This window comes from Semicossyphus pulcher, unplaced genomic scaffold (genome assembly GCF_022749685.1).
Source record: "Semicossyphus pulcher isolate SPU_LCO1_2020_fin unplaced genomic scaffold, fSemPul1.0.p SCAF_19, whole genome shotgun sequence".
Lineage (NCBI taxonomy): Eukaryota > Metazoa > Chordata > Actinopteri > Labriformes > Labridae > Semicossyphus > Semicossyphus pulcher.
Window position 1 is genome coordinate 23,013,893 of NW_027211692.1, and position 26,108 is coordinate 23,040,000.

At 37.4% G+C, this 26,108-nt stretch overlaps 2 protein-coding genes across 5 annotated transcripts; one reads left to right on the plus strand and one right to left on the minus strand.

The window, feature by feature from the left end:
• The first annotated feature begins 1,174 nt into the window (after positions 1-1,174).
• Positions 1,175-8,244, plus strand: tbrg1 (transforming growth factor beta regulator 1). 4 transcript variants are annotated; one of them, XM_069668128.1, is made up of 15 exons: positions 1,175-1,389; positions 1,606-1,736; positions 2,046-2,103; positions 2,227-2,309; positions 2,496-2,532; positions 2,852-2,914; positions 3,722-3,958; positions 4,186-4,256; positions 4,435-4,676; positions 4,774-4,910; positions 5,105-5,251; positions 5,483-5,580; positions 5,714-5,824; positions 6,620-6,765; positions 6,931-8,244. In XM_069668128.1, exons 2-15 carry the CDS (start codon positions 1,618-1,620, stop codon positions 6,945-6,947), a joined length of 1,566 nt encoding a protein of 521 aa, XP_069524229.1. In that variant the 5' UTR covers positions 1,175-1,389; positions 1,606-1,617; the 3' UTR covers positions 6,948-8,244. The 4 variants fall into 4 exon arrangements, with proteins under 4 accessions (XP_069524229.1, XP_069524226.1, XP_069524228.1 ...); XM_069668125.1 differs by having other exon boundaries at positions 6,926-8,241; XM_069668127.1 differs by lacking the exon at positions 2,852-2,914 and having other exon boundaries at positions 6,926-8,241.
• On the minus strand, positions 6,823-13,468 carry siae (sialic acid acetylesterase). Its single transcript, XM_069668130.1, has 10 exons — positions 13,275-13,468; positions 12,771-12,932; positions 12,150-12,304; positions 11,723-11,861; positions 11,272-11,437; positions 10,981-11,063; positions 10,765-10,898; positions 10,321-10,475; positions 9,523-9,709; positions 6,823-9,384 (listed from the first exon to the last, which is right to left on the minus strand). Exons 1-10 carry the CDS (start codon positions 13,372-13,374, stop codon positions 9,145-9,147), a joined length of 1,521 nt encoding a protein of 506 aa, XP_069524231.1. The 5' UTR covers positions 13,375-13,468; the 3' UTR covers positions 6,823-9,144.
• Positions 13,469-26,108: the final 12,640 nt, after the last annotated feature.

Here is a 26,108-nt window from a genome sequence, read left to right on the forward strand (position 1 = left end):
TGATATTAATGACAAATTAAATAAATTTGGCAGAACCTAAGGGTTACAAAAATGTGTTAAAATTGAGTTTTGCAAGAGCTTCCTAGCAACGTATCTTTCCCTAAAGTGACCAACTTGCAGAATACCCTTTTTTCCCCCTTGCCACAACTTGGGTTACATAGTAAAAAAAAAAAAAAAAGGCAAACAAGCCAAACCATGTGTTGTTCTTTTTACTGAATTCTGCAATTGCAGGGCCACATTGCTTGTTTCACTCAACTTTAATCACATAAGAAAATATGAAATAAAGAGAGCTCAGTCCAATCTGTGTTGTTTTCTGCATATAAAACAACCACACAAACATGTAGGTGCGCTACCTAGGTCATTATAGTTCTTTTTGTAATAATAAATGATAGGGAAAGCTTTTATTTTGAAACACTTCAGGTGCACGAAAGTTTCAAGTTATCTTGACCAGTTAAAGAGCTTTTCTGCAAGCTATCAGCAAATAGTTGCTTGAGCAGAAGCACAGCACCCTTTGACTATTTTCGTTTCAGCCAAAGTAGGAAAAGCCCTTGAATAATCTGAATGTATGACATAAACATAACATGTGCACAACATCATATTTTATTGGTCCACACAATTTTGTTTGCCTTAAATTACATTCAGATGTTAATCAGAAAATGTGAGAAACTCTTATTAAAACCAATCATGGTGTTTAAGTGTCCTGGGGGTATTATAATTTGATACGGGGTATAAGCCCTACGGTCATATTTTTTGGCCAAAATAAGGCTCATTAAGAAATATAATTTTTTTTTTAACAAAACCCCCTTTCCCCTCTCCATTTATAAAAAGGGTTATACATAACAACAGCTGAACGTCACATTAAACAAACGATTTCCATCCAAAGCTTTCCTCTGAACCTTTCTTTTTTCATTTTTTTTTCATAAACTTTATTGAACAGATATAGTAAATACAATACAGACAGGTGCTAAGAGAGTAGTACATTTGCTTTCCTCTGTACCTGTAATTGTGAGATGATCATAGTATCACTTCACCAACTCGTTCAAAACAAACCATACCGGATATCCGGTAAATGTGCACTCAGGAATATTGTCTGATGTTAGCCCATAGACTGTGTTAGCCACTGACTTAAGTTCCTCTATATCGATATAACCTTGTATTTTTGGTGTCTTATTATATTACTGAATATTTAATCGGTAAACAGCTCCACATTTAAGTTTTATCACAACGGAGGCTGCTATTAGGTGGTTAACGTTTAGCCCATATCCAGTACGGTTTAGCAACTGTGTACGTAAACAATGCTATGAACACGACTAAAGGTTCCGGTTAACACGGATACCTTCTATCCGGAGCACGAACTACAAGGAGGGAGTCTGCTGTGTTAAAACAGAGGTGTGTGCATTTGCTTCCAGTTTTCCATTACTCTTGTTTGTTATGCTATTAAGAGCTGTGAGCTATTAGCACGTCTGTGCTGAGTACACTATAGCAGAATATCCACGTTACTATATGTGTGCATCTTTGCTTACCGACTACACGTTGCTACTATTCCAGCTAAGTGTTGTGTCTTGGGTACAGGGATAGTTTGGTTGATGTTTCTTTTTTGTACAGGTTAGATCTCCTATGGAGTCACTCAACACGTTTGAATCTGAGATGGAGGCTGATGGACAGGGAAACTACTCCCTGTTTCCTGCTCTGGACAGCATTGCAAGTCTGTCTGGGAGCGGTGAAACTTTGGAGAGGTTGTTAATAATTTAATTTCATTATGTCATGACTGTACTATACTTGAGAAACGTCCTGTGTACACTAACTGTTAATAGATCATTTTTGCAGACAATTATTGCATTGTGGGATTGCTAGTTAGAAGGACAATATTTTTTTCCTTAAATTAATGCGTATTATTTCTTAAGTATTGCTAAGTGCTTTAAGTGCTCTTAAAGTGTAGGGCTATTTCAATTAGTAAATCTCTAATAGTATATCTGTAATAGTAAGTGAAAGTGAATCAAATAATAATGATAAACTCTATTAAATGTATCTTTTTCTAATTGCAGCGAACCACCGAGTGAAATTCCAGAAAAGCCAAACCTCACTTGGCTGGATGCTGCACAAGTATCTGCCATTCTTTATTTTCCACTTTAGTTATTAATAACATCAACTGTTAACTGTCAAAAATTTCGCTGTTGCGACATTTTAAGTTTAGTAAAATTTGTTTTGTTTGTCTTTCTCATGTAGATAGTATTGGAAGAAGCTGGACGTCCTATGCACATAAAGGAAATTAAACAGAGAATCATCGACAGGGGGCTTGTTCAATCTAAGTACAACAACCTTCTCTATTTACTACTCATCTTTTGCACACGTTAACACAAATCCTAAAACAATAAGGACTGCTTTTTAAACTAAATTAAAATGCCAAATGTTCATCTTATTAACTTAAGTAGGCAGCAAACTTGTGCTTTGATCTACATTTAGACTCTGCTTATCTTGTACTCCCTCGTTTGCAGTGCAAAATCAAGCTTGGAGGCTGTCATGTACCGTGAGGTAAGGTGGATGTTTAAGACTCAGTCTGACAGCAGCCTCTGCTGTTGAGTATGATAACTTGCACCTTCACATAGCATTTGTGTGTGTTCCGTCGACACAGTACATGCATCTTGTGTATTTCAGTTACACTTTTTTTTTTCTTCCACCATGTTTTTCCATTGTGCTTCTTTCACCCGAATTTACAATTTTAAAAGAGGCTTACCTTTCCCGTGCTGTATCAGAACTAAACAGAATTAATTTAAATTGACTCCCAGCTTTTGGCAATCAAATTTGGCTTTTGAAGGCGCATGCATTGGCCTCGTCTCATATTATGTTTCAGACACAAAAAGGCAGCAGGAGGTTCAAGAGGATTGAGAACAGAAACGGAGTCTTTGCATTGCTGGTGAGTTATATGGGACACTAATGCCAATTTCACACAAAACCCAACTATATAATCGGATACTTTAAATGCATTTGACCTTTTATTTTATGCTAGATCATTGGTCATGGATTTAGACTGAGGTGTCACTGTTTACACATAGTCTAAGATGTAATCTGTAGTGTGATACACATCACTGCCTGGTATATTTTAGTGATATTTAAAGAATCTATTTATCTTGAATATTACATTCCCAAATTATTAAATCTTTATAGTGGTGATGCAATGCTATCTGGCAATCATAGGATATCTGCTATTGATTTCTTCACTCGACTAAAAGCCAATGTGAGGACACAGGGCTCATGCATCAGGTTAGGAAGAACCCATTCCTACTATCTTATTATGGCTACAGTAAGCAATAATCATTTGATTACATTGTAATCTTGTCATACCTGTTGTCATACCTGTCGGTTAGCAGCAGCATTATGGAGCCATGTTTGACAAAATATTTTGAATAATATAAACTTGGCTACAGCAGATACTTTCCTGGATCTGTGTTTCAGTGTGAAAAGGGGATGCAAGAGGGAAATCCTCTTTGAGGAGTCTAAATTCTTTTTATACTTTTCATAATTTGCTGCCCTTTTTGTTTTCAGTAAATGTCATTGTTTTTCATACAGCTGTTTTAGTGTAAGCTCCATCGGTGTTATTAATTTGTTTACAGTTTGCTTTCCTTTTTCATCCATTGTTTGAACCCAACGCAAGCATGAGCCTCAGATACTCTTGGTACATATGAACAGATCTCTGACTTCCTCTCACCTTGTTTTTAAACAGACTGATGAGGAGCGGCAGCAGGCACTGCAGGCCTTCACGTCGCAGTCTTTCCTCAGCTCTCCACAGCAGAATACCATCTCCAGTTCTGGCTCAGGTGCCTCGGGACCCGCCTTCCCTTCTCCCACCAGTTCCTCAGAGCATAAGACCAGGATGAAGAGAGGTCCACGGAAAAACCAAAATGAAAAGTACAGACTCAAGTATCTTAGGCTGCGTAAAGCTGCTCGCACCATGATATTTGTGAGTGAACTATTAATTCTTGACATGCTATGACTAGTTATACTGTAGGTTTTCTTTCACATCATGTACATGGTAAGATAATGTAAGAAGTGGTGGTTGAATTTTCAAATGATTTTTTGTTGACTTTTTAAAAGAATTCAAGTAACTTTCAGGAGCATTTTATATTCACAGTTTGATTTATTAAGTGTTTATAAAATAATGAATAAAGTAATGTTTTTTATCAACAGGAGAATGCAGCTCTCTGTGATGAAGTAGCCCACTTAGAAGAGAAATTTCTTAGAGCAAAGGAGGAGCGGAGGTGAGTGGACATGTTTCCGGCAGCTGGTGTTTTCAGCAAAGAACCTTCTTTTCATAGCCTGGTATTCTTTTTTTTTTTTTTTGTAGTACATGATGAATGTAGATGTGTTTTTGTCATTTCATGACAACAAAAAAGAATTCCATGATTCATTCACATTTCTATTCATTTTCATTTCCAGGTTTTTACTGAAGTCATTGTTGCAGTACCAGTCTTTTTCAGAGGGAGAGATACTACCAACACAGAGCTCAAGCTCTCACCCAGCTGTGCCGCCTGTGGCATTAACTTCAGGTCCTGTAGGGGGTTCAGGCCTATCTGGCGGGCATAACCTGGCGTCAGTGGTGTCAACAGGGGAAGAGGGAACACTGAAAAAACCCAAAAAGGAAAGGAAAGAGCGAGGCAGGGAAAATGGAAAAGAGGAACGTGAGTGCTGCATAAATGTAGATATTGAAATTCAGTGTGTTTATATTCACGTCTCAAAACAGTTGGACCATTATTTTGTTCTGTTTTTTTTCTCAAGTTCCAAAGAAGATGTCTAAGAAGAGAAAGCTGGCAGACGGGTCTCGGAAGCTGGTGCAGCCCATTCCTCTGGACTCATGTGGCCGCCCTGTCTTTCCCATTGTACTGGGGGGCTTAACAGTCTATAGTCTGGGGGAGGTCAGTGTCTGACTTGACTCAAGGAATTTAGTTGAATCATCGCCATTGACACTTACTGTATATCATTAGTCATGTATGCTCTTGATTATGACTACCTAACCCATCCATTAGATAGATAAAAGATGGTAAATGACAAATGTAAACCTCTCTAAAAGCTGACACTAACCACTGAATGCAACCTTACTGCCTTCCAGATCATCACAGACAGAATGTTGTTCCACGATGAGTGTGCCATCTACCCGGTGGGCTTCTGCAGCACTCGAGTCTTTGCCAGCATGAAAAACCCTGACCAGCAGTGCCTCTACACCTGCCAGATCAAGGATGGGGGAACAGGCCCACAGGTATGCACAGACACAGTTGTTGAAGTCAGGTTGGGAAAAATTCCATGATTATTCTTTGGACCTCATTTTCAGATGTGAATTTAATTTGAAGAAAATTGGTTGGAATGAAAACAATTGTGTGTTTGGATCTAATAGAACACAGCAAAGCTTCAGTGTAATCTCTTGTTGATTAAGTTATGTTCATTTTGAAACGGTGTGATTGACACATGAAATCCAATATTGTCCCCCCAGTTTGAGATTGTGCCTGAAGAAGATCCACAGAATGCCATCGTGGCCTCCTCTGCCCTGACGTGCCACTCCAATCTTCTGAAGGCCATTGCATCTGTCAGGTACCGAAGCTCACCACATAGGCTGATTGGTTATGGTTAAATGTGGTATTCACATTAAAAGGTTTTATTCTCTGTGGTTTGGTGTGAGTAGAGAAAAATATTCAGAACTCTTAACAAGTCCGTCTTCTCCTAGCTCCAGGTCCGTGGCGGCAATCGTACCTTCAGGAGCTGACTTCTTTGGCTTCTCACACCCTACCATCCAGAATCTCATCCAGAGTTGCCCCGGAGCACGCAAGTGTAGCAAGTAAATTGACCCCTCCCACTCAATATGAATTATCAACCAAAATACACAACACACACTCAATGTCTTTTCGGACTTGCAGATTATCATTTAAGAATAAGAATTGTTTTGTTTTTCTAGTAATGGTTGGATTTGTTTCTGTTAAGTGTAGTGTTCATTACTAAAACAAGAACATACTATAGGTAGTGAGATGACTTGGGGAAAAACCATGTAATGTGGATAATTTGCTTTCCAGACAGGCACCATAAGGACATTTTTCAGATCATTTAACCACAATAAATATAGTCTTAAACATAATTTCCAACCTGTTTCCCCACGTGTAAGGCTTTAATTTGGTGATTAAGAGGATTTCATTGCTAGGTGACATGGAAAGCAGAACATGAAATTGAAGAAGAAAAAAAAAGATGAAGTCAGGAGTTACTTTTTCAGGTCATGGACTAATGTCGACTTAAGCATTTTGAATTTATATTTTGTTTGGGATTTACCTACCGAATTCGCAGATAACTGGACCATGGTTGGACCCCACTGCATGATGGGAAATGAAACCTATTAAGACTTAGGCCCACATGGAGCCTGACTCCCAGAGCAACAGATTTTAAAAACTTTCTAACAGATCTAAGTACCAGAGCAGAAACATTTAGACACGTGTCACTTGTATAACTTGCACCAATATTAGTTCTGCAGCAGCAGGTCAAACTTGTCTACAACCTGTATACATATGTATGTTAGGCTTACCGAAATCACTAGGGAATTAAATTTCTTGATAATTATACAAATTGTTTAATTTTGTTTATTTAGCTACCGGTGGATACGTTTTGAGGTGTGTCGCCCAGGAGATGGCCAGGTTCCTCACAGCCTATCAGAGGACGATGCCTCGGTCAACTTTGAGGCCTACCAGAGACACCAGGGCTTTGAAGAGAACATCAAGACGGAGCACATAACAGGTTGCTTAAAAATCATAATTTGTGCAATATGGGTTTTCAAGTAAAAGCATGGCCAAAAGTAAAAAATATTTTACAGTACTTACGACTTGTGTTTTTCCTAATACAGACACTAATCATTGACAGGGCTTGTCTACCATTAATCTATTTTGTCATTCCTCAGGACAGATGGCGCAGTCTCCTAGCTCCTCTCATCAGCACCTCCTGATCTCCCCCACCATGAAGCCCTCTGCCTCATATTTCAGCCCCTGATTCTCAAAGCTGCTGAATTCAGATTAAATATGGTCGCAATTCTTGTGAAACGTTATCATTATTTAAAGGGTCTATAACATAAAGCCCCCTCTCCCCTTTTTCCTTAATGGTTCAATAATGCAGGCAACTAAGACATTCAGTGAATTTAATCAATGTTATTCCTTTTTTATCATTATCTAGCTAGCATGGTTGCTGCTTATTAACACTTAGTGCTCAATGTGCCACCAGCAACATAACCAAATATGTCTCTATTTATAATTGTATATTTTTACTAAATGTGAAAAACATTGGTGCTGGAGTTCAGAAGTAAGTTCCAGTTGACATTGAACAATATTTAACATGTAATAAATATTAACTTTTTGGCAGGTCAGTCATTGCATTCCACAAGACAGACCTTCTCTCTTTAGGACTGATGAGAAATTAATATACAACAAGCAGCAACAACGCAGTGAATGTAAAATATTTGTTTTCTTTGTTCTTTTTTTTTACACAGAAAACTACAAAAGGAAAGGGTATGAATGCCTTCCCTTAGTTTTATTACATGGCACATTACTGCAGTGCTGTAGAACTGTTGGTACCTGTTGGTACTTTAAGCTGAAGTTATGACACTGAGATGAAATGACAATGGATCATGTTTAATTTATCAATGATTTTACTACTCTCTTATCAACTTGTTTGTAGATTTCCTCGTTTATTTGTGCAAATAAAAAAATTAAGGCTCATTAGTGTAATAACAATCAAAATCCAGATATTTGTTGAAATAAAAACACACCATGTTTGTCATGCTGTAGAACATTCATACAGTCCAGCAATTATTGGCAGTGACTGTTGCATCATAGATTGTAAACAGGATAAACAGTATAATCAAACTTATATTTACCAGTCTGACAGCAGGGTTTCTAAGCTTCAAAAAGGACTTCCAGTGTTTGTGTAAAGAAATTATTGACAGTGACTTAAGGATTATTATTTTCTATTTTGACGAGACGTTTAACCAATACTATCAATGCAGAATTAATAAAATATTACCTTATGTAACAGCCAATCAAGTCAGAAAACCCATCCTTTCCCTGGATAAATGCTTTTATCAGTGCAGAGGAAAAAGAACTTCAATTAAATATAGGCTACTTTTAATATGGCAATAAAGCATTCGGAGCCATTTCGTTGTCAGCTTATCATCACTTTTACAGCATCATGGATTGTCTTGATGAATGTAGGATCTGGTCTTTTTTTACCCAGCTCATTTTGACCTAATAAAACAAAAGGCCTAGGTTTCTTATGTCGCAGTCTTCTACTGTAACTGTGTTAGTAACATCTGCAAACATTGGTTGTGTTGATAATTGTTGGAAGTCTGCAAACTCACAGACTCCTGCAGATAAACTCTGAGACACTCTGACAAACTGATTATCTCAGTACCTATCAAGGCCACAAAGCTGAGAGGCCTCAAAAGGAGGGCATACAACCTGCACTGACATCTGTAATGAGCTTTGGGTTAACTAGGAACAACTCATCCATCATGAACTTTCGTTCAACTTGGGACAATTTACACACACATCTCTGAGACATGTGAGGGGGATATGCAAGCAGAGGGAACAGTGGGTGGGTCCAACATCCAATGTAACACCTACTCTGCTCGAAGAGTAAATATCAGAGCTCTTGCACTAGTCCAGCTTCCTTTTCTTCTCTCTCTATAGCTTAACAGGTGAAAACCCTGGGAATTTCTTAGAAATCCTACCAAAAAGGTAAAAGGCAAGGCTTAACCTAACAGAAAGCAGCTTAAAGGAGGAAAAATTATCTTAAAAAAACTCCTAAAACTGAAAACAAAAAAGGCAAGGCAAGGTTTTACTTTCACCGGAAATTAGGTTAGCAAAAACATACTTATAGCACCTCTCGAAAGGAAAAAATGCCTTTGAAATCAAATAAACACACATACATACGTGATTGTTTACCAAATTTTTGGAACACAGAAAAATTCACCTCCCGGGTGAGTATATGATCCTCCCAGAATTTTCCCTTGACAATTGGGGTTGTTTATAAGTGACAGTAAGGCTGCACAGAGAAAGGGGCAGGACCTGATTAAAAGATCTCTGGTTAAAATAACTATTACACTTGAGGCCCAGGTCAGTAGTGCACTCACTGACCTTTGACAAATATAAAAGGAGGTGCAGGTAAAATCCCATCGGCACTGTAGATTGGACAGGCTTTAAAGTCACAAGGCCAATCTGTCCATGCGTACCGGAGGGCAGCAACCACAGTAGTAGATGGACACAAATGGGCAGATAACACGACATTCGTTGGACCCCACAGCATGATGGGAGCTGGAACCCAGTGAGACGTAGGCCCACATGGAGCCTGACTCCCAGAGCAACAGATCTTAATAAAAAGGGGACAATGAGATGAAAAGAATCACTGATTTGACCTTTTTTTTCCGCAGTTATTTGAGAAATTGTTACACTAAAGATCAGCTACATATAAAAGGTGTTAAATGGCTTTTTTTGCAGCCAGCCTTACCTCAAAGATGTCTTTAAATGGCGTGACAGATACTGTCTGATCATACTTAATGCTCACATACGTTTGATTAGACATAATCTGTTGTGGGAAAGGTCCTTGGAAGGGCACGTCCTTCTCATGATAAGCCACTGCCCTTGCTCCTAATGTCAGTCTGTAGGCTACATCCTGCTTGTCCCGGGGATGTATCCTGAAACCAAACAATCACAAACTTCCTTGATTAGCCTGTTTATAGGTCCAGATAGTTTGAAATTCTATATAATAAAAAAAACAAACAATCACCTTGAGGACGAGGTCACATCATCCCACTTGCATACTTTTAGTAAAGAACAAAAAAACAGAAGGCAATTTTCCTGATGCCAGTTTTTGATACAATAATACAGTCTGTTGATGAGAGAATTATGCCAGGAACTGACTGTTTTGGCAGAATATCAGGGGGAAGTTCAAGAAAAGTTTTATAGATCTTTATAAGGATCTTAAAACCTTTCCAACAGATCTAAATACCAGAGCACAAACATTTAGACACGTGTCGCTTGTGTGTGTACCTTGCTCTTATATTAGTTCTGCAGCAGCAGGTCAAACCTGTCTTGCTTGTTAAGAAGTAGAACCGACCTCTTCTGCACCACGTCTCTCATATTTAGAGTTAGTTGTATAAAAATTGTGTGCATCTACATGGAGTTGCAGCTCCTGGTGTAGGACAGTTTGTTCAAAATACATACATACATACTGTATAAGCATTTAAGTATAATGTGTATTTTAAAGATATTACATGTTACAAATACTTCTTAACACAGTACTCACGTGCCGTAGGGTGAGGTTTCATCTGGTAAATCCATAGCCACAGCCATGAAGGTTCTTGGCATCCGTGTGTTCGGGACATATCCAGTGTCTGCTGTCTGGTGCCAGCGGATGTTTGGAAAGCCGTCATCTGTGTGGCCTTTCTCGTATGTGGATAACTGCAATTGCAAAGAAATCATGAATTAGATCAACACTGAGACAGAATATACTTGCAAAAGCTCTCTGTGGTTTATTTTATTTATGTAGTGGCGAAGTAGCTTCACATATTGCTATCTTTCACAGACTCCTCTTTGATGCTACCACTATGGGGAACCTAAGTCAGGAATCCTTGAATTTAAAGTTTACTCAAAGACATGCACTATTTTGATTGTTTAATTTTGTTAAATAAAAAAGTGTTTTGTTATCCCGTGTTTCTTATGCTAATCAAAACTACAAATTCTATCATACCTGGACAAAACCAAAGGGAAAGTCGGCAGCTGTCTGCCCCCCTGAGCCCTGGTGGAACGCCATCCTCCAGTCATCAATCATAGCAGGGAATGAACAGTTGTACTTATCCTGATGATAGTCTGCATTTTTCTCACCTGCAGGCAACAAAATGTCTTTAAGATGCATGATATAAATGTCGCTATACTTTTCACCAGTTACCTGAGCAGGTAGGCTTACCTTGGTACCAGAGGGCTCCTTTGATTGTCATGTTAAGAAGCGGATGAATCATTGCATTCCACAAGACAGAATTTCTGTTTTTACTGATGAGAAATTAATATACAACAAGCAGCAACAGTGCAGTTAATACTAATTATTTTTTCATGGTTATTACACTGTAACTGAGAGCAGGAGAAAGTTAAATAACTTGCATGAGAACCCTTTGGAACATTGTAAAATTAGACACGCAAGTTTAATGATTTCACATACATAGCAGGTAAGTTGTGTTTTTTTTTTTTTTTTAAATCTTACTCATTATTTGCTTCTAATCCACACTTCTGCAGTGCTCTTGAAGATGACCAGGCTTCGACAGGAGTGCCTCCCCAACAGGACTCCACCAGTCCTATGGGGTACTTCAGGTTCGCTTGCATGTAACGTCCAAAGAGCCAACACACTGCAGAGAAGTTAGCCACAGAGCCTGGAAATGCAAGTAGATGGAAGTACACACAGTAGTACCAAATAACATAATGGTTGACATTTATTTATTTATGTTTTTTATGAAATTGACAAAGCCATTAGTATTTTTCTGTCCTGGCTTTTACCATAACAGGTATCCTTAGGTCACATAGTAAAAAAATTAACATGTTTCTATTACATAGCATTAATAACTGCCTCAGCTGCATTTTAATACTCCAAAACGAAACCTTTAGCTGCAAACATTCTGTAAAAAGTTCTATGAATAAATCAATCAATCCTGACTTACTTTCTGTAGGCACAGACCAAGGAAGTTCGATTTGAATCAAATCAGTAAGCTCTGTTTCACTCAGGTCCATGGCAACCATAAAAGTCCTCACATGAGGATACTTCGCTGCAAGGGCCAGCTCCTCTGATGCATTAAAAATCTGTTGGAGAATGAATGAATGAAAGGAAGCTCATTAAATACAACGAAGGGCCAGGATACAAGGATAAAGTCTGGATACATGGGATGCTCACTCTACAAGGTGAGCTCCAGGAGTACCCCTGTTGGTCAACTTTCTGACATTGATACTGTTCAATGCAACTTCTGTTGCATCAAACTATAAGTAAAGTCAACTTAACTGATTTGTACTTCCTAGGTTTAGTGTACATAATTATGAGAAGTTAATAGACTAGCAAGAAAGACATACAAGTGTTCATCTGGCTCTGCCCACCTTAAATGTTTCAAAGCACATGTTGCTTTGCCCTCCACACAGCCAAACATCTCCAAACAGCACATCTGTCAGAGTGGCGTTGCTGCCTTTAATGGCTGCTGTCACATTGTAGGGGCCACCAGCTTCTACAGGGTCCATAGTGACTCTCCAGATACCTGTAAAAACAATAATTTATACCAAGTAAGTTTTGGGGGTACATTTGTGTATTTAAAAAAATTTTTTATTTAGAGGTTGTTTGCAGACCATGGTGCAGAGATCAAAGAATAATTTATTTCCTTTAGTCACCTCAGACATTCACTTGAAGAAGTCGTATGCAAGTCAGTAAACAAATTCAGTCCTGGTAAAACACTGTATGAGAATTAAAACATGCTCTGTAAAATTTAACTGGGACACGCCAATACGTTAGGTCTTTAAAATAAATAGCTGTGACAAACTAATATTTAAACTCCCAAACCAGTTGTTCAGGCCACACTAAATGTGAACCATAACAGGGCTACACAACAAAAGCTCTTAAACAAAAATGGGTTTCGTCAGCATGACTAAGTTTGGCCTCTGCCTCCATTCAGTACCCTGTGGATGTCAGCATAAACTTCCTATGTGAAAACAACAGGCTGTACTCACCTTTTGTCACAGTGGCAGGTAAGGTGCTCTGTTTTACTGGTCCTGACAAGAAGCAAGTGACCTGAGCACCTTCAGGGCCATAGCCCCACAGCACCGCCTTCTCTGGAGACTTCTGTAGCACCATGTGATCTCCATAGTAGGAGGCAAAACGCAGGTTCCCATCTAGGCACACAAACATTTTTACAATTTCTTATGTAAAATAGATATCCATCCATCCATTAAACTGGATGGATAGATATGGTATATTATTATATGGTTATAATAAAATAAAATGTTATTCATTAGTTAGTCAATATTTTGAATCAAAATTAATGTAATAAGGCATAAAAACAAAGTATAAAGATGTGTCATGGGTCTGTAAGAAGAAATAAATAAAACGGAATTTATGTTCCGTTTAAAATATTGCCACAGTATCAAAGTTAAGCTCACATATAGCTTGTTTTGACAAAAACTCTACTAAACCCTCGTTCAGTAATGACGCATATTGTGTCAGATTCTACTCACCAGACTCGTGATAAGAAACTAGAAGTAGAAAAACAACACACAGAGGGAAAGCCATGCTGAGAAAACAACCCACGTAAATAAAATGTTTCTGTCGGACCATGTCATGTCAGTTTAGCTGACATGTTCAGATAGACCATCTAGCAGAAAGAAAAGAACTTTGACAAGACGAAACCGACACCGAACCTAACCAGTCACACGACTTCCTCAATGACTTCTTTAATTGTTCCTGTTACGTCATCCAGACGGGCAGCATGACCTTCAAAATAAAAGTATCCTACCAAATGTGACAAGGCTATTAATTTTTTTTTTAAATGATTCATTGCGTCAATTTATTTTATATTAAATCCGTCTCAAATCAACATTAAGTTGTCGAACATTACAAGAGCTTTAAGTGTTTGAAATTATTCCTCATCTCCATTCCAGCCGTAAAAAGAGACATTCAGCTCCAATATAAAAGATTTGACTTCAGCTATGCGGCTCAAGAAGCCTTTCTAGATTAAACAAGTAAACATATCCTCTTAAGTTACAATAATTTTGCAAAAAGTCCCCCTTTGTTTGACTACTCTGAGGTTACAACTCAGCAAGGAACCACAGTTCAGAATAACAAAATACAGGGAATTTTGCCCTAAAAAGATCATGACTTTTGAAGTTATTGGTTCTTATAATATACTGAAACTCTGCCTAGCAATATTGCAGATACTTCAATTGTCTCAATTAATTTCTCATTGACTTGTGATAAGAAATGCAGAAATCCAGGTTAATTACCTCAAAACTAATAAATATTGATGAAAATAAAAAAAACTAATGTTATAAAGAAATACAATTGTATAAACATATCACTTTCTGATTCATACATCACCATCAGGAAATAAGAAGCATAAGCAGGACATTCATTATTATATTTTGAATTAATAAAAAAACTTCAGCGAAAGCTTGTGCAACTTTAACATAATTGCATAGTTTGTCAAATCTGGCCCTCAGATGCCTAAATCAGTGTGAAGTGAATCCTTACAGAGGCCAAAGTAATTAACATCTTTACACTAAAACAACAGCATGAAAAATGAAATCAGGTGCAACATTAATTATCCAACAGCTTACCAGCCAGGTGTTTATTTACCGAAGCATTTTCCGCATTTTCTTCTAGTAAAGACAAATGAACATGCCGTTTTCTGTTGGCATGCTATTCAACACAAAACTTCAGCACTTTTACATAGATAAGTGATGGATACAGGCAGGAGAATGGGAAAGCTTTTGGAGCATAAAGTAATGAGAGAACTATAAGGTTAGAAGTAGAAACGTGTTCATAGAGGGTATTTTTAGTGACATGAACAGTTACATGAGTTCATTTAAAGGGCTATGAAATAATTTCCTCTTTGCATTAAAGCTAAAAAAAGGATTATTTGACCCTGCAGCTTTCAGTGTGCACCAACTGTGTCAATTACAAACCCCTTACAAGGCCAGAGATATAAAACTGAACATTTCTGTTAATGTAAACCCTAGGCTCAGAGAATATAATGTATGTTCAGCCACTGCATGCGCAAACTGTTACTCATATATCACACAATGGATGGATGCAAGACATATACTGTGCTGTGAATGCTTTGTTCTTATTTTGTTGTCAGTTCTGTAGTCTTGCCCATCCCCCATCAGCTCTGCTAATTGACACAGCCATCAAATTAATCCACAGCCTTGTTACAGCATCTGTGAAACTGAGGCAGTTAAACATATGCTACTTCAGACATGATGAAAAGGAAACAGAACCAGAGTTATCTCAGTGAAAAGAAAAGATTTGTCCAACCCAGGATTTAAAATATAGATTTTAGTCCTCTAATTTCATTAGCTATTGAATTTTTTATCCACTGAACCATGTCTGCTAATAACATAAATACTCTTAAGGTCACAGAGTCTTAGTAATACATTTAAGCTTTCTTTTGCTCATTTGGTTTCATACTGTAAACCAACAAATCACAGCATAGAGTGTGATTTTTCTGCTAAATTAAATGTCTCTAAACAGTAAACTTTAATATATTTTATACTAATTATATTTTTTATATTCCAAAGTATTTTGTGTAGCAGACACTGTTCTTAGCTTGAATGATTTAAGAATGACCTTACTGTGCAGGAAGAAATGCTGATAAAAAATAAGTCATTTCCTTTGGGTAGTTATAAAGAATATTGCATAAGTAATATAAGTAATAAGTATTACAAAAATGTATGAAACTGTACTGTAATAATTTTTCATAATGTGTGCTCACTTTAATTCCAAAGGATTTAAAAAGGAGAAAACAATAAACTACTATTTTGCTTCTTTGATTTAGAGCTTGAATATGCGGCAGGAAGTTATGCTCTGACTGACAGAGGAGAAAAGGCTGTGTTGTTGTTTTGACCATAGGCCATTTTGGTTGATTTACAAATAGAATAAAAAGGATGCCTTGCATTACAATATTTTTACATAACTATTGATCGATTATAAAATTGGGTGTATAACCTTCATGCGTTTGTGTTCCACATGGTCCGTGTCATGAATAATTGCTCACAAAACTCCATATTTCATTTCTTAGATAATTGTCTTTCCTGTATTTAGTGACAATAGAGACCTGGCAAAGCACTTCACCAAATACAGCAGCCAGCATACAGTCCACCAATTAACTCGTTCACTCAGACAAACGACAACAGAGATCAATAGAAATACACCCTTTTCTTTGTTTCTGTCTAAAATATAAAAAGGAATAATTTGTAAGCAATTCCAGATTTGTAATTTCTTTTCATGTTTCTGTACATGCAGACCAAGACAGCTTCAAACCGACGTGACAGAGTATTTCCATTTGAGGAATGCTTCAATATTACCGCTCCAGTCCCAGCCTGTGCTCAAATTTGATTTCAGGAATTGGGTAGAAAATGACTATCCGTCCTCTAGTGATCCGTGGAATGGGCTCTGGTCTGTTCCATCACATTTTACAGATAATTTCACGTGTTGATATGAGAGATGCAAATATGTTTGTGGTTTCATGCATGAACCAAGATTTATGACTGCTGTCTGAGGCCCTCATAGGTCTCTTAACACATCAGCTCCCATCCATCATGTGATAAATCCCTGAAATTAGCGCCTCCCTTTAAGTCACTCTGCAGCTATTAGGTGCATGAGAGGAGCCTGAGCATCATCTCCTGTAGCCTATATTGGATCACGCTTTTACACTTTCACACTCAGTGCCACCTAAATCAGTTGAAACAGGAGGCTGCCTTGCCCCATTTATGCCAAAACAACCTGCTGAAGAATAGGCGACTTTAAATACACTCTCAGTACAGTACAGTCAAGAAATAGGCTACACTTGTGTAATTAATTTTCAAACTCTTTTCACAGAGTATACTAATGTCCAATATGCTAACATGTTGTTTAAATTAGGGTTATATATATAATAACAGCATAAAGAAATAGTTTTTAATTTGGCAAAAATATGATTTGCATTCCTCCAGAGAGTAACTGAAGTATGATTCTATTAACAGTTTTACAGGATATTATTTCTTGGCCTGATTTAATAACTTTGTTGACTCTTGTGATCTCTGTGAGACCAGCTGGAGACTAAAATTTTACAGCAAAAGCATGTCATTACTTCTTGCAAGGGCAAAGTAAATGCATGTGTTTTTTTAAAAGGTCAGACTTGCAAATTTGCCCTTGTGACCTATAGCACACCATTTTGACCTCCCGTTACCACAGACCTTTGACAGAACAGTCCAACCTGCATCATCTGCTTTTTTAACCTGTTCTGTTGAAGTAACTGTTCCACAAAAGATGCATATAAGGCTGTAGTTTTTCTAATGAATACACTAAAATAACCAAGCTAAGCACCTGACAAGCCCTTGAGGTTGGAGAGCTTTATTTTCTTTAATATCTTTATATTGAAGGAAAGCTGTACTGGCTCTTATCGTAGCCAGGCACCGCAGTTCATCAACAAGCCCTCAAATTATTCACGCCTCTAGAAATTTTATGTTAAATAGCTGTAAACAAAATCAGTGCATGCATGTGCATGTTTAGACTGGGGACCAATGTTGATTCATCAATCAAAAATTAACATTAACAGTAACCTGCAATATAGGTATTTTCTCCAGACTTTCTCTGTGCGGTATCGAAAAAACAAATAGCTCATAAAAATGTCATGAAGTAAAGAGCTGTCCTCTTATGTGAAACTGAGGAGTAAAACAACAAATATCCCGTCACACGCAGCCTCACTTACACTTACCGCTCCAGCCTCCCACACAGATCTAAACTGGTTCTTGGCTTTCACGGTGGGCTGAAGTGATGTAGCATTACTTAATGATGTTGCTGCTGGAGGAGATATTGCTACTTAGTGATCCGGTAGTAAGTGCACAGGTATGTTTTATCCTTTTTCTGGCAGGATATATTTAATACAAAGTGAGTGTGAGTTTCCCTAACTGCTGCCAAACACAACATTGAGATTGATAATCTGATTTTCTCACTGATTACATAAACTGAATGTATACTGTGAAAACAGGCTCTTTCCCCTTTCGAAACAGGAGTATCCTCACACAGAAGTGGAGCTGTAGTGTTATAAACAGAGAGAATAACCAGAGGGGCAGCTTGAAAATGACAGCAAAGCAAAATGCAAATACAAGAATATTATTAATGGCCTTTTCTATTTCAGTGGCAAGCCATTAGATCATAAACAGAAGCCCACATTGATACAAGCCTGGAGGAACAATCCTGTCTGCGTGCCACATTAATAAATGGAAATATCTGGCTATGATTGTGATTTTTGCTTTAAAGCAATAACATAAGTCAATATGCCATCTTCATTTTTCAAGGAGCAGTGACCGTTTCATAGCAATGTTATATAAAATTGTTTATAACCTGTCATACATAGTGACATTTTGTCGAAAAAATTCCAATCAATGCACACAAATTGCAAGACATTTCCCCCTATGTAGCAGCATACTTTATCATGCATTAGAAATATGGAAAATATGAACATTTATTAACTGAACTTGCTTGAAACAATGATAAAATTGGTGATTTTAATCATTTGTATTGTTATGAAAATTAGTATCACTACTGGTTTGTTTGTGAACTTTCTAGGCAAGTTGCCAAGCAACCAGCCCATCTCTCCCTGTTAAAACAAAGGACTATAGCTCTTTTGTATTTCTGTCAGGATTAGACAATAGCATGCACAGGAAGAGACATTATTTAATCACAGCGCATGCAGTTAGCTCCATATTGACATTTCCTGTGAAACCTTTTTTTTTATCTCGTATCCCTGCTGTTCCCTCTGTGCTGGAGAATATGAGGACGGGTATTGAGTGATACATTTAAAGAGGTACATCATAAAAATGAACATAAAGTGTGATTGTCTGGTTGTGTTTAAAATGAGGAAACAGACATTGAGAAAATGTATTATTTAAAGTATGTCCAGGTTAATTCCATTATCTAAACAATCGAGATATTTACATTATGCCTGCCTGTGGTGTGAAATATGTTCACTATCTACAAAAACACATTGAGGATAAACGACTGTGGCTCCACTGATTATTAAAATCCAATTTCTTTCTGAAAAGCAATAAGTGTTTGTTTGTTTTCTACCTCTTCCAGGTGAGTTTAACACGACTGCTTCAAGTCCTACTTAAATTTCTTTTTGATCCCATTTACTTATAAAACATGCAATCTCTTAGTTCCGTCATCATTAGCACACTGCATGACAAACACTAGCAATTACACACTTGGTGCATTCATTGCATTTTGCATAGTTTCATTTCCCCTGATGATGAAAGACCTTTGAAATAATCAGTGAGCATTGTTATAATACATTGCTGTAAAACCAATTGAAGCTGCCGTTTCTTTATAAAAGGCTGGCTGTGTGTTCTTTTGACACAAAGGGGCTTTTAGTACAGATGGCCGATGGATGCTGGACATGCTTCAGATCAGCAGGTGGCGCTCTCATGTCAGTAAAATAGGCATGGTCATATACAGGATGGAGGATGAAATCAGGTGGAGGCAGTGTGCTTCACTGAGGGAGCTGATGTGTTTTGCCTTTTAGTTTATCTTAAGCCTTTCAGAGAGGACAACTTCAGTCATCTGGATTATAAAAGCCAGGTCAAAGATATAAACCGCACCGGACCACCAAAGAGAGATTTGTTTTTATTGTATGAACAATCAAATACTGTCTGATACTCAAGTGCTTTGTTTAAGAGTTGATGGATGTAAATGCTATATACTCCTTTTAATGGATTAGAGAAACTCCCAGACCTAACAATGTGAAACCCTTTAAAGTGACTGATGCATATTTCAGAGTTATTGATGCACTATACCATAAACACAGTACCCTCTAATCTCTGCTTTTGGCTCGTCCTGTCCTTTTAACATTTAAAAAATACATAAAATACATATAAAGGAGACTGGCATGTTATGAATGTGACAGCAATCATAATCTACTTTTTTCTAAGTGAAATAGAAGTAAGATGTCTGTTTGCTCTCTTCACTACATTCTTTGTTGCATAACAATGGTGTACTCTGTTTGTTAAAGGATATTTAAACCTGTCATCTTAACGAAACACACACAGTGTTCGTTCTTTACGACTATGTGACACACTATCCAATAACAGAGTCCTTATGAATCCTGTTTTATGAGATTGCCTTGTAATTAATTCAATATTTATCACAAAATTATAGCTGCAGACTTGACAGTCACTTTTCTCTGAGTTACCAGGAATATTAAGGATGACGGAATCGATTTTAGCACACCTGCATGCATCACATCATCACAGCCTGCTCGAAGCAGAATGACAATTACAAAATCTATTTCACAAATTTTAATCTCTCTGTGTAGCACAGGTGAAGTAGGGAAGCTGTTGCAGCTTATCAGCAGTAATCATGTGCCTATCCAGGCTTATTGACCTGTCAGGTGAGCAGAGTTTGCAGTTTACAGTGAAAATAAAATTATTCCACAATTCCCAAATCGCTGCAGTATGCCAGCAAAGAACTGAGATCAGCAGGAATAATTGCCTCCAACTCAAACCCTTGATGAATTACCGGCAATAAAGGCCCAGAAGGCCAGGGTCATTCACTGGATGAAATTAGCTGAGTATTTCCAATTTTACCTTGGACCTAAACTCCCTCTATTAAGGGACGGGGTCATCTATAGTCCTGCACCCTTCAGCAGTTTCAGCTCGGTTGAATGCTCAAGAGGCAAGTGGAGAAATGTTCTTTATATTCAATCAAACTTGAGTGAGGCGTTAACAGCGTAGCAGAAAGAGAGAACACACTCTGGCTGTCTGTCTCAGACACCTTTCATGATGAGTAAAGCCTGTGAACATTCACTTCTTTTATATAAGAAATGCACTTCTTAAAATGTGGTCACACTCTGTCAAGCTTGCATGCTATCAGTATGACAAAGTGCAAAAATACATCTAGGAAAAACGCTTTCTAAAGTCATTCAAATTTAATACTATGGAGCATGGAGAGATGCACAATTTGTAAGGAAGCATTGGGAAGGCCTGTCTCATTTAATTTACAAAGTGAAGGATTCACTTTGCACGCACAAATTTCTTACTGCATACCCATTTCTGGGGAGATGAGATGGGAGAGTGGTGCAGAGAAACGATGCAGGGCAGGTAATAGCTTTATCTAAGAGACTGACTTTGAACTGCATGTCTTTTGAAAAGGCATCTTAACACTGACTTTTTTTTATTATCATTTAATCATCTCCCAGCAAGCTGCAGCTATTTGTTATTATTTTTAAATTAAATTGTCAGAGAGGAGAAGACACTCACATTTATAGATGCAACACAAACTTTATGGATGGCTGGCTGCCGTGGCTGTTCACATTGGAGCTAATTATCTCTTTGGCTGATAAAACATGCAGCTTCCGATAATTAGTTGATTAGTGTGTATTTAAACCTCCTGTAGATCAGCCTCCAGGCAATATTTGACAATTTTCAACCATATCTCTTTCTGAGTAAGATATATCTTCTGAGAAGTGTTTACAGGTGTAACCAACGGTCTGTGTGCGTCAATCTGCACCAGTGTTGTCATTTGACGTAGTTGTTGGTTTGGAAGAACTACAGGCTATTTGACAGTCTTTGCCTTTGCTTGTTTTGCAACCTAGCTACGTTTTAAACAGCAAATATGGAATCCCAAATAATCACTTGACATTCAGCAGTAATTATACGAACCAGATTACAGCAGAGGAAATGCTCATGCGCAATTTTTCCTGGTACATATGGGCACAGCCGCTTTCATGGTCTATAAAGAATGCACTGAAGAAATTATTGCTTCAATTATCATTGCTTCAAATGACTGCTAAACTACTTAGGAAAACAATGTTTTTTCAGTCCCACGCTCCTCTGTAAGCCGAACCTCCAACTTTAATTCCTTTGTTGTAAAACAAATACTGAGAAGAAACACCAGAGAAGTGTGTAACTTAAAATATATTCAGATATCGTCACAGCACGATTGCTCATTTTGCTATTAAAAGTAAACCTTGTGATGCAACATCATTTCGTTGCGCAACATTTCACATGCATTTCAAAATCTTCTGCTCAATCTAGTTTATAAAGCATGGTCCTTCTCTGCTTCTGGCTTATTGAGTCTGGCATTTTGAAACCCCACTGTGCTCCTTCTGAGGGTTGTAGATTGCTAGTGTTTAACATTTAGATGCCTCAAGTGAATTTGGAGAGCAAAATAGCAGCATTGTGAAGATTTGAAGCTTTTTTTACTTGAATGCACACTTGAATTCCATTTTTATTGCTGTTTTGAAAGGGCGAGAAAACCTGAGCTTTTCAGTTTTATGGATTTCAGCTCCTGAGCTCCACTGAAACAGTTACACAGCAGCTCAACAACAGCTTGTGTCAAACCGAATGACACTATTCTTAAATAAACTTGAAAACATTGTGTCAAAAATATAAACTGCACAAAAAAAATATCATTGTAGCACTCAGACTTGAATAGAAAAAAAAGTTCAAATTATTACAACATGATCTCATAACATAAGAGATGTCATAACAACTATGCTCCCTTAGGGTTTTACTTGGAAAATGTTTTCGGAATAGCAGATGAAACCATGAAAACAACAACAACACAATAACAGGCCTTCATCTAGACAACTGTGAAAGTTGTTTGAGATAAATTAGTCATCTGTTGTTCCCAGGAGCATCAGCTGTCTAGCTCATCCCTGATAGACAGACAGACAGACAGACAGACAGACGTGCGCACACACGAACACATGCACACACACACACACACACACACACACACACACACACACAAATACGCACACATACTAATGAGACGTTCCTTTAAAGACAGCCTCCTGTTACTCTAATGAAAGTGTCACTGCTATTAATACGTGCCGGTGCCAGTAATCACATGACCTCTATCACTCCTGTCAGTGCTACAGCCTTCTTCTTCAGTTTATTACAATTCAGTTCAATCAGAATAAGAGACAATTATTAAAATAAAAGATCAAACATTTTGAAACTATGCATTTATGTATTTTTTAATAGAAAAAATATTTTAAATGAATTAAGACACTTGGCTAGAGAAATCAAACCCCTTAGGGTTCCATGTTTATACTGGACGGCTATACTATATGCCAGTAGTTCCCAAACTTTGCAACGTACCCCCTTCTACATCCCAATCGGGTTGATGTACCCCCAACCCCCGACACTTCAAATTAAAAGAAACCCCCCCCCCAAAAAACGCAACATAGCCTATTTACAGGCACATTAAAGGCATCAAGTTTAATTCTGCACAAATAATCCAGATTTTCAAAATATTCAACAGATCACAACAATGCGCTCTTACATTTAAAACTGAAACTACACTGCGACAAACGTACGCACAAGTCCTCACTTTTAAAGAGTGATTTGATCGTTGAGAAGTTGGCGTAGACAAACGTTCTCCACAGCGCAGTAGCTAGCTAACTGACCGAGCGTTCTTGGTGCTCTGCGGCTAAATGTTGCAGATTGATTGGTTGAAATTGTTTGCTCCTAGCTTACGTAGGCACACGTGATATTTTGTTTTACAGGAAGAAAAAATGATCGGATCTTGATATAAGAATACAAAGAAATTGATTTTCTGTATTTTTTTTGGCCTATATTGTCAAATAGATGCACAAAATTACCGGGGATGTGATCTAAAAGGTTTAAAATGACATTAAAATGCATTTCACCTCAACTTTAAAGAAATACAAATAAGTTCTGTAGAAATAGACATTTATACACAATTTTAACAGAATTTCTTTGTAAACCCAATTTTATTATACCAAACCTAAATATGTGAATACCCTGTACTGTTTACAGCTGTTGCAGAAGAGCCAATCTAGTGGCTGATCTTTGATGCCAAGTGATGTCACCACAGATTTGGGCTTGAAGGTTGGTTACTCCTCAGTACAGTGCACTATATCTCAAAAAATAGTCATCATTTCAAAAACAAATAGCTTTACATATGTACAAGAAGCTATGAACAAATACAAAAGCGTTGAGACAGCAAGTGTCAAATTGTGGGTTTGAAATATTTATTTTATTCTATATTTTATTTGAAAATAGTCAAGAATAACTTCAAGCCTCATCATCTCCAATATTTCACTGTCCTCCTAAGACTGACACCATCAGTCCCAAAATGTCATGTTTTTAAAATCAAGAAGTAAATCTCTCTATTGGCTGTACGAATTATAATGTGGGAAAAGGAGTTGGTCTGATGAAGTTGTCTGTTTAGGAAGGAGACGGGACATTTAATTGTACAAAATGCTTCAATATGTCTCTGAAGAACAAACGAACAATCAATGTATTTTGTTGTTTGATTTTGGGGGCTTGTTGCAGATTTCCGGAAAATGAGCTCCGTTGTGAAACTGACAATATTTGTTCTATTTTATGGTGATATTCTTTCCTAAAAAGGAAGAAATACAGTACTATGACTGGTGTAGTATTTAAACCATGCTTATGCTGTAAAATAGCAAATAAGAAGAAAGGTAACATCAAAATCACATAAGACTTGGATCAATTATTCATGTGGTTTAGCTTCCTCCTATTTCTTGTTAGTTCCTTCTCCCATTTAAATTCTGTAACATGTGCAGCAAGAAGAGATACAAGGAGGATAAAACCAACAGTTAGGTAGATAAAAAGTGAACAAGATTTAGCCATGATCACAGAGAAAATCTTATATTCCCGACACAGCACCAAAACTTTATCTTGGTTATCTGACAACACCTTCATGAATTTTAAGCATGAGAAATACAGATCTTCCTTCACAACCAGAAAAATAACACTGGCTCTATACTTGGTCATAGATTTACATTCATCCCTTATAGCCTAATTTTAAATGCATCATGATGAAGTACTTCATCAGACAACAAATACAGCACTGTGGTGAGGTGATTAGCTCTTTTGCCAAACAACAAAAGGATTCTGGATTCAAATCGCCGGCTGGCTGGGGCTTCTCTGTGTTGAGTCAGCCTGTTATCCCCTTACTGGCTTTCTCCAGGTTGTCCTCCTACAGTCCAAAAACATACAACATGATAATTGGAGACCCTAAATGTCTCGTAGGTGTAAATGTTGTTTGTCTCAGCCCTGTGATAGACTGGAGGCCAAAACAGTGTCCTCGCCTCTAGCCAAGTGTAGTATCAAGATAAAGAATTTAACTGTTTTTTTTTTTAATTAAACATATTAAATTATGTATTCTACAAATATGCCTGTGAATTTCAACAGCTTTTTCAGAAAATGGCTTTCCCAATTCATCTCACACAAAAATACGGGGAAGTGTTTCTTAAGTTCCCCTCAGAGACATTCAACACTAGACTACAGCTAGTAATGTTTGCCATCTGTGAAGTCAAAGGGTTCTTTTTGTTTTGCTTGACTTAATAATAATGTAACAAGCAGGAGGGCAGCTATAGCACAGAGATTATCACAGCAAGATTTCTATTTGTCTAGAGCTTCTGTTTATGCTCTACTCTGCAAGGGCAAACTGATTTGACCATTATTTGAGGGATGGAATTTATAGACCATAAGAAAAAGTAGAATATTACATCACATCTCTGGCAATTACTGTAGTTCGACTAGTCAACAGATGACGTTGTCTCTGTAGCGTTTGAAGGATGAATCCTTGAGCTTCATAGATAAGACAGTCTGTGTGGTTAGAACTTGCTGACCTTTAGCTTGTAGTTGGCTGCTTAGATGTCATGCTTTGCTTTATTGTTTACTGTGTTTAAATTGAAGCAGAAGCAGTATATTGTTTTAGAGACATGACTCTGGCAATGTACTTTCTGACTTCAAAGGTTTTAGGCCTCAAGACAATGTTTTATCTGTGGGCTAGATTAACTTTACATTAAGCATTAAATGTTATTGATAGGAGTTCAGTTTATTCCATACAGGACTTCCTTAACTTGATACAATGAAGATAATCTTATTACTATGCTGTCAAAGAATGTTGTTGTACTACACTGTGTCTAATTTGTTTATTGTGCGAGAGTGCTATTTTGGGCTGTGATGAAGTAATATTCCTTCCCTTTGCTCCAGTATGAGTAAGGAGCACAATACAAGGAAGAGGCATAACTGACATATTTTATATATATTTGCTATTCTGTGCTCTCGCCTCCCACTGATCAAATTAAAGCCATTGTGCACTAAATATAAAAAAGGAGAGGACAACTTAAAGTGCAAGGTTTATTTCACTGGCCGATGGCTGATAACAGACTTTTTAATATTTTGCATCACACATAAAAAGTATCATGTCACAAAAAATACTTAATGAAAACTAATTTAATTGATTTGTTGTTAGTGTAAGTGAGTTATTTTTAATCTGATTCTCTTAGACAGTTTCATACAGTCAAT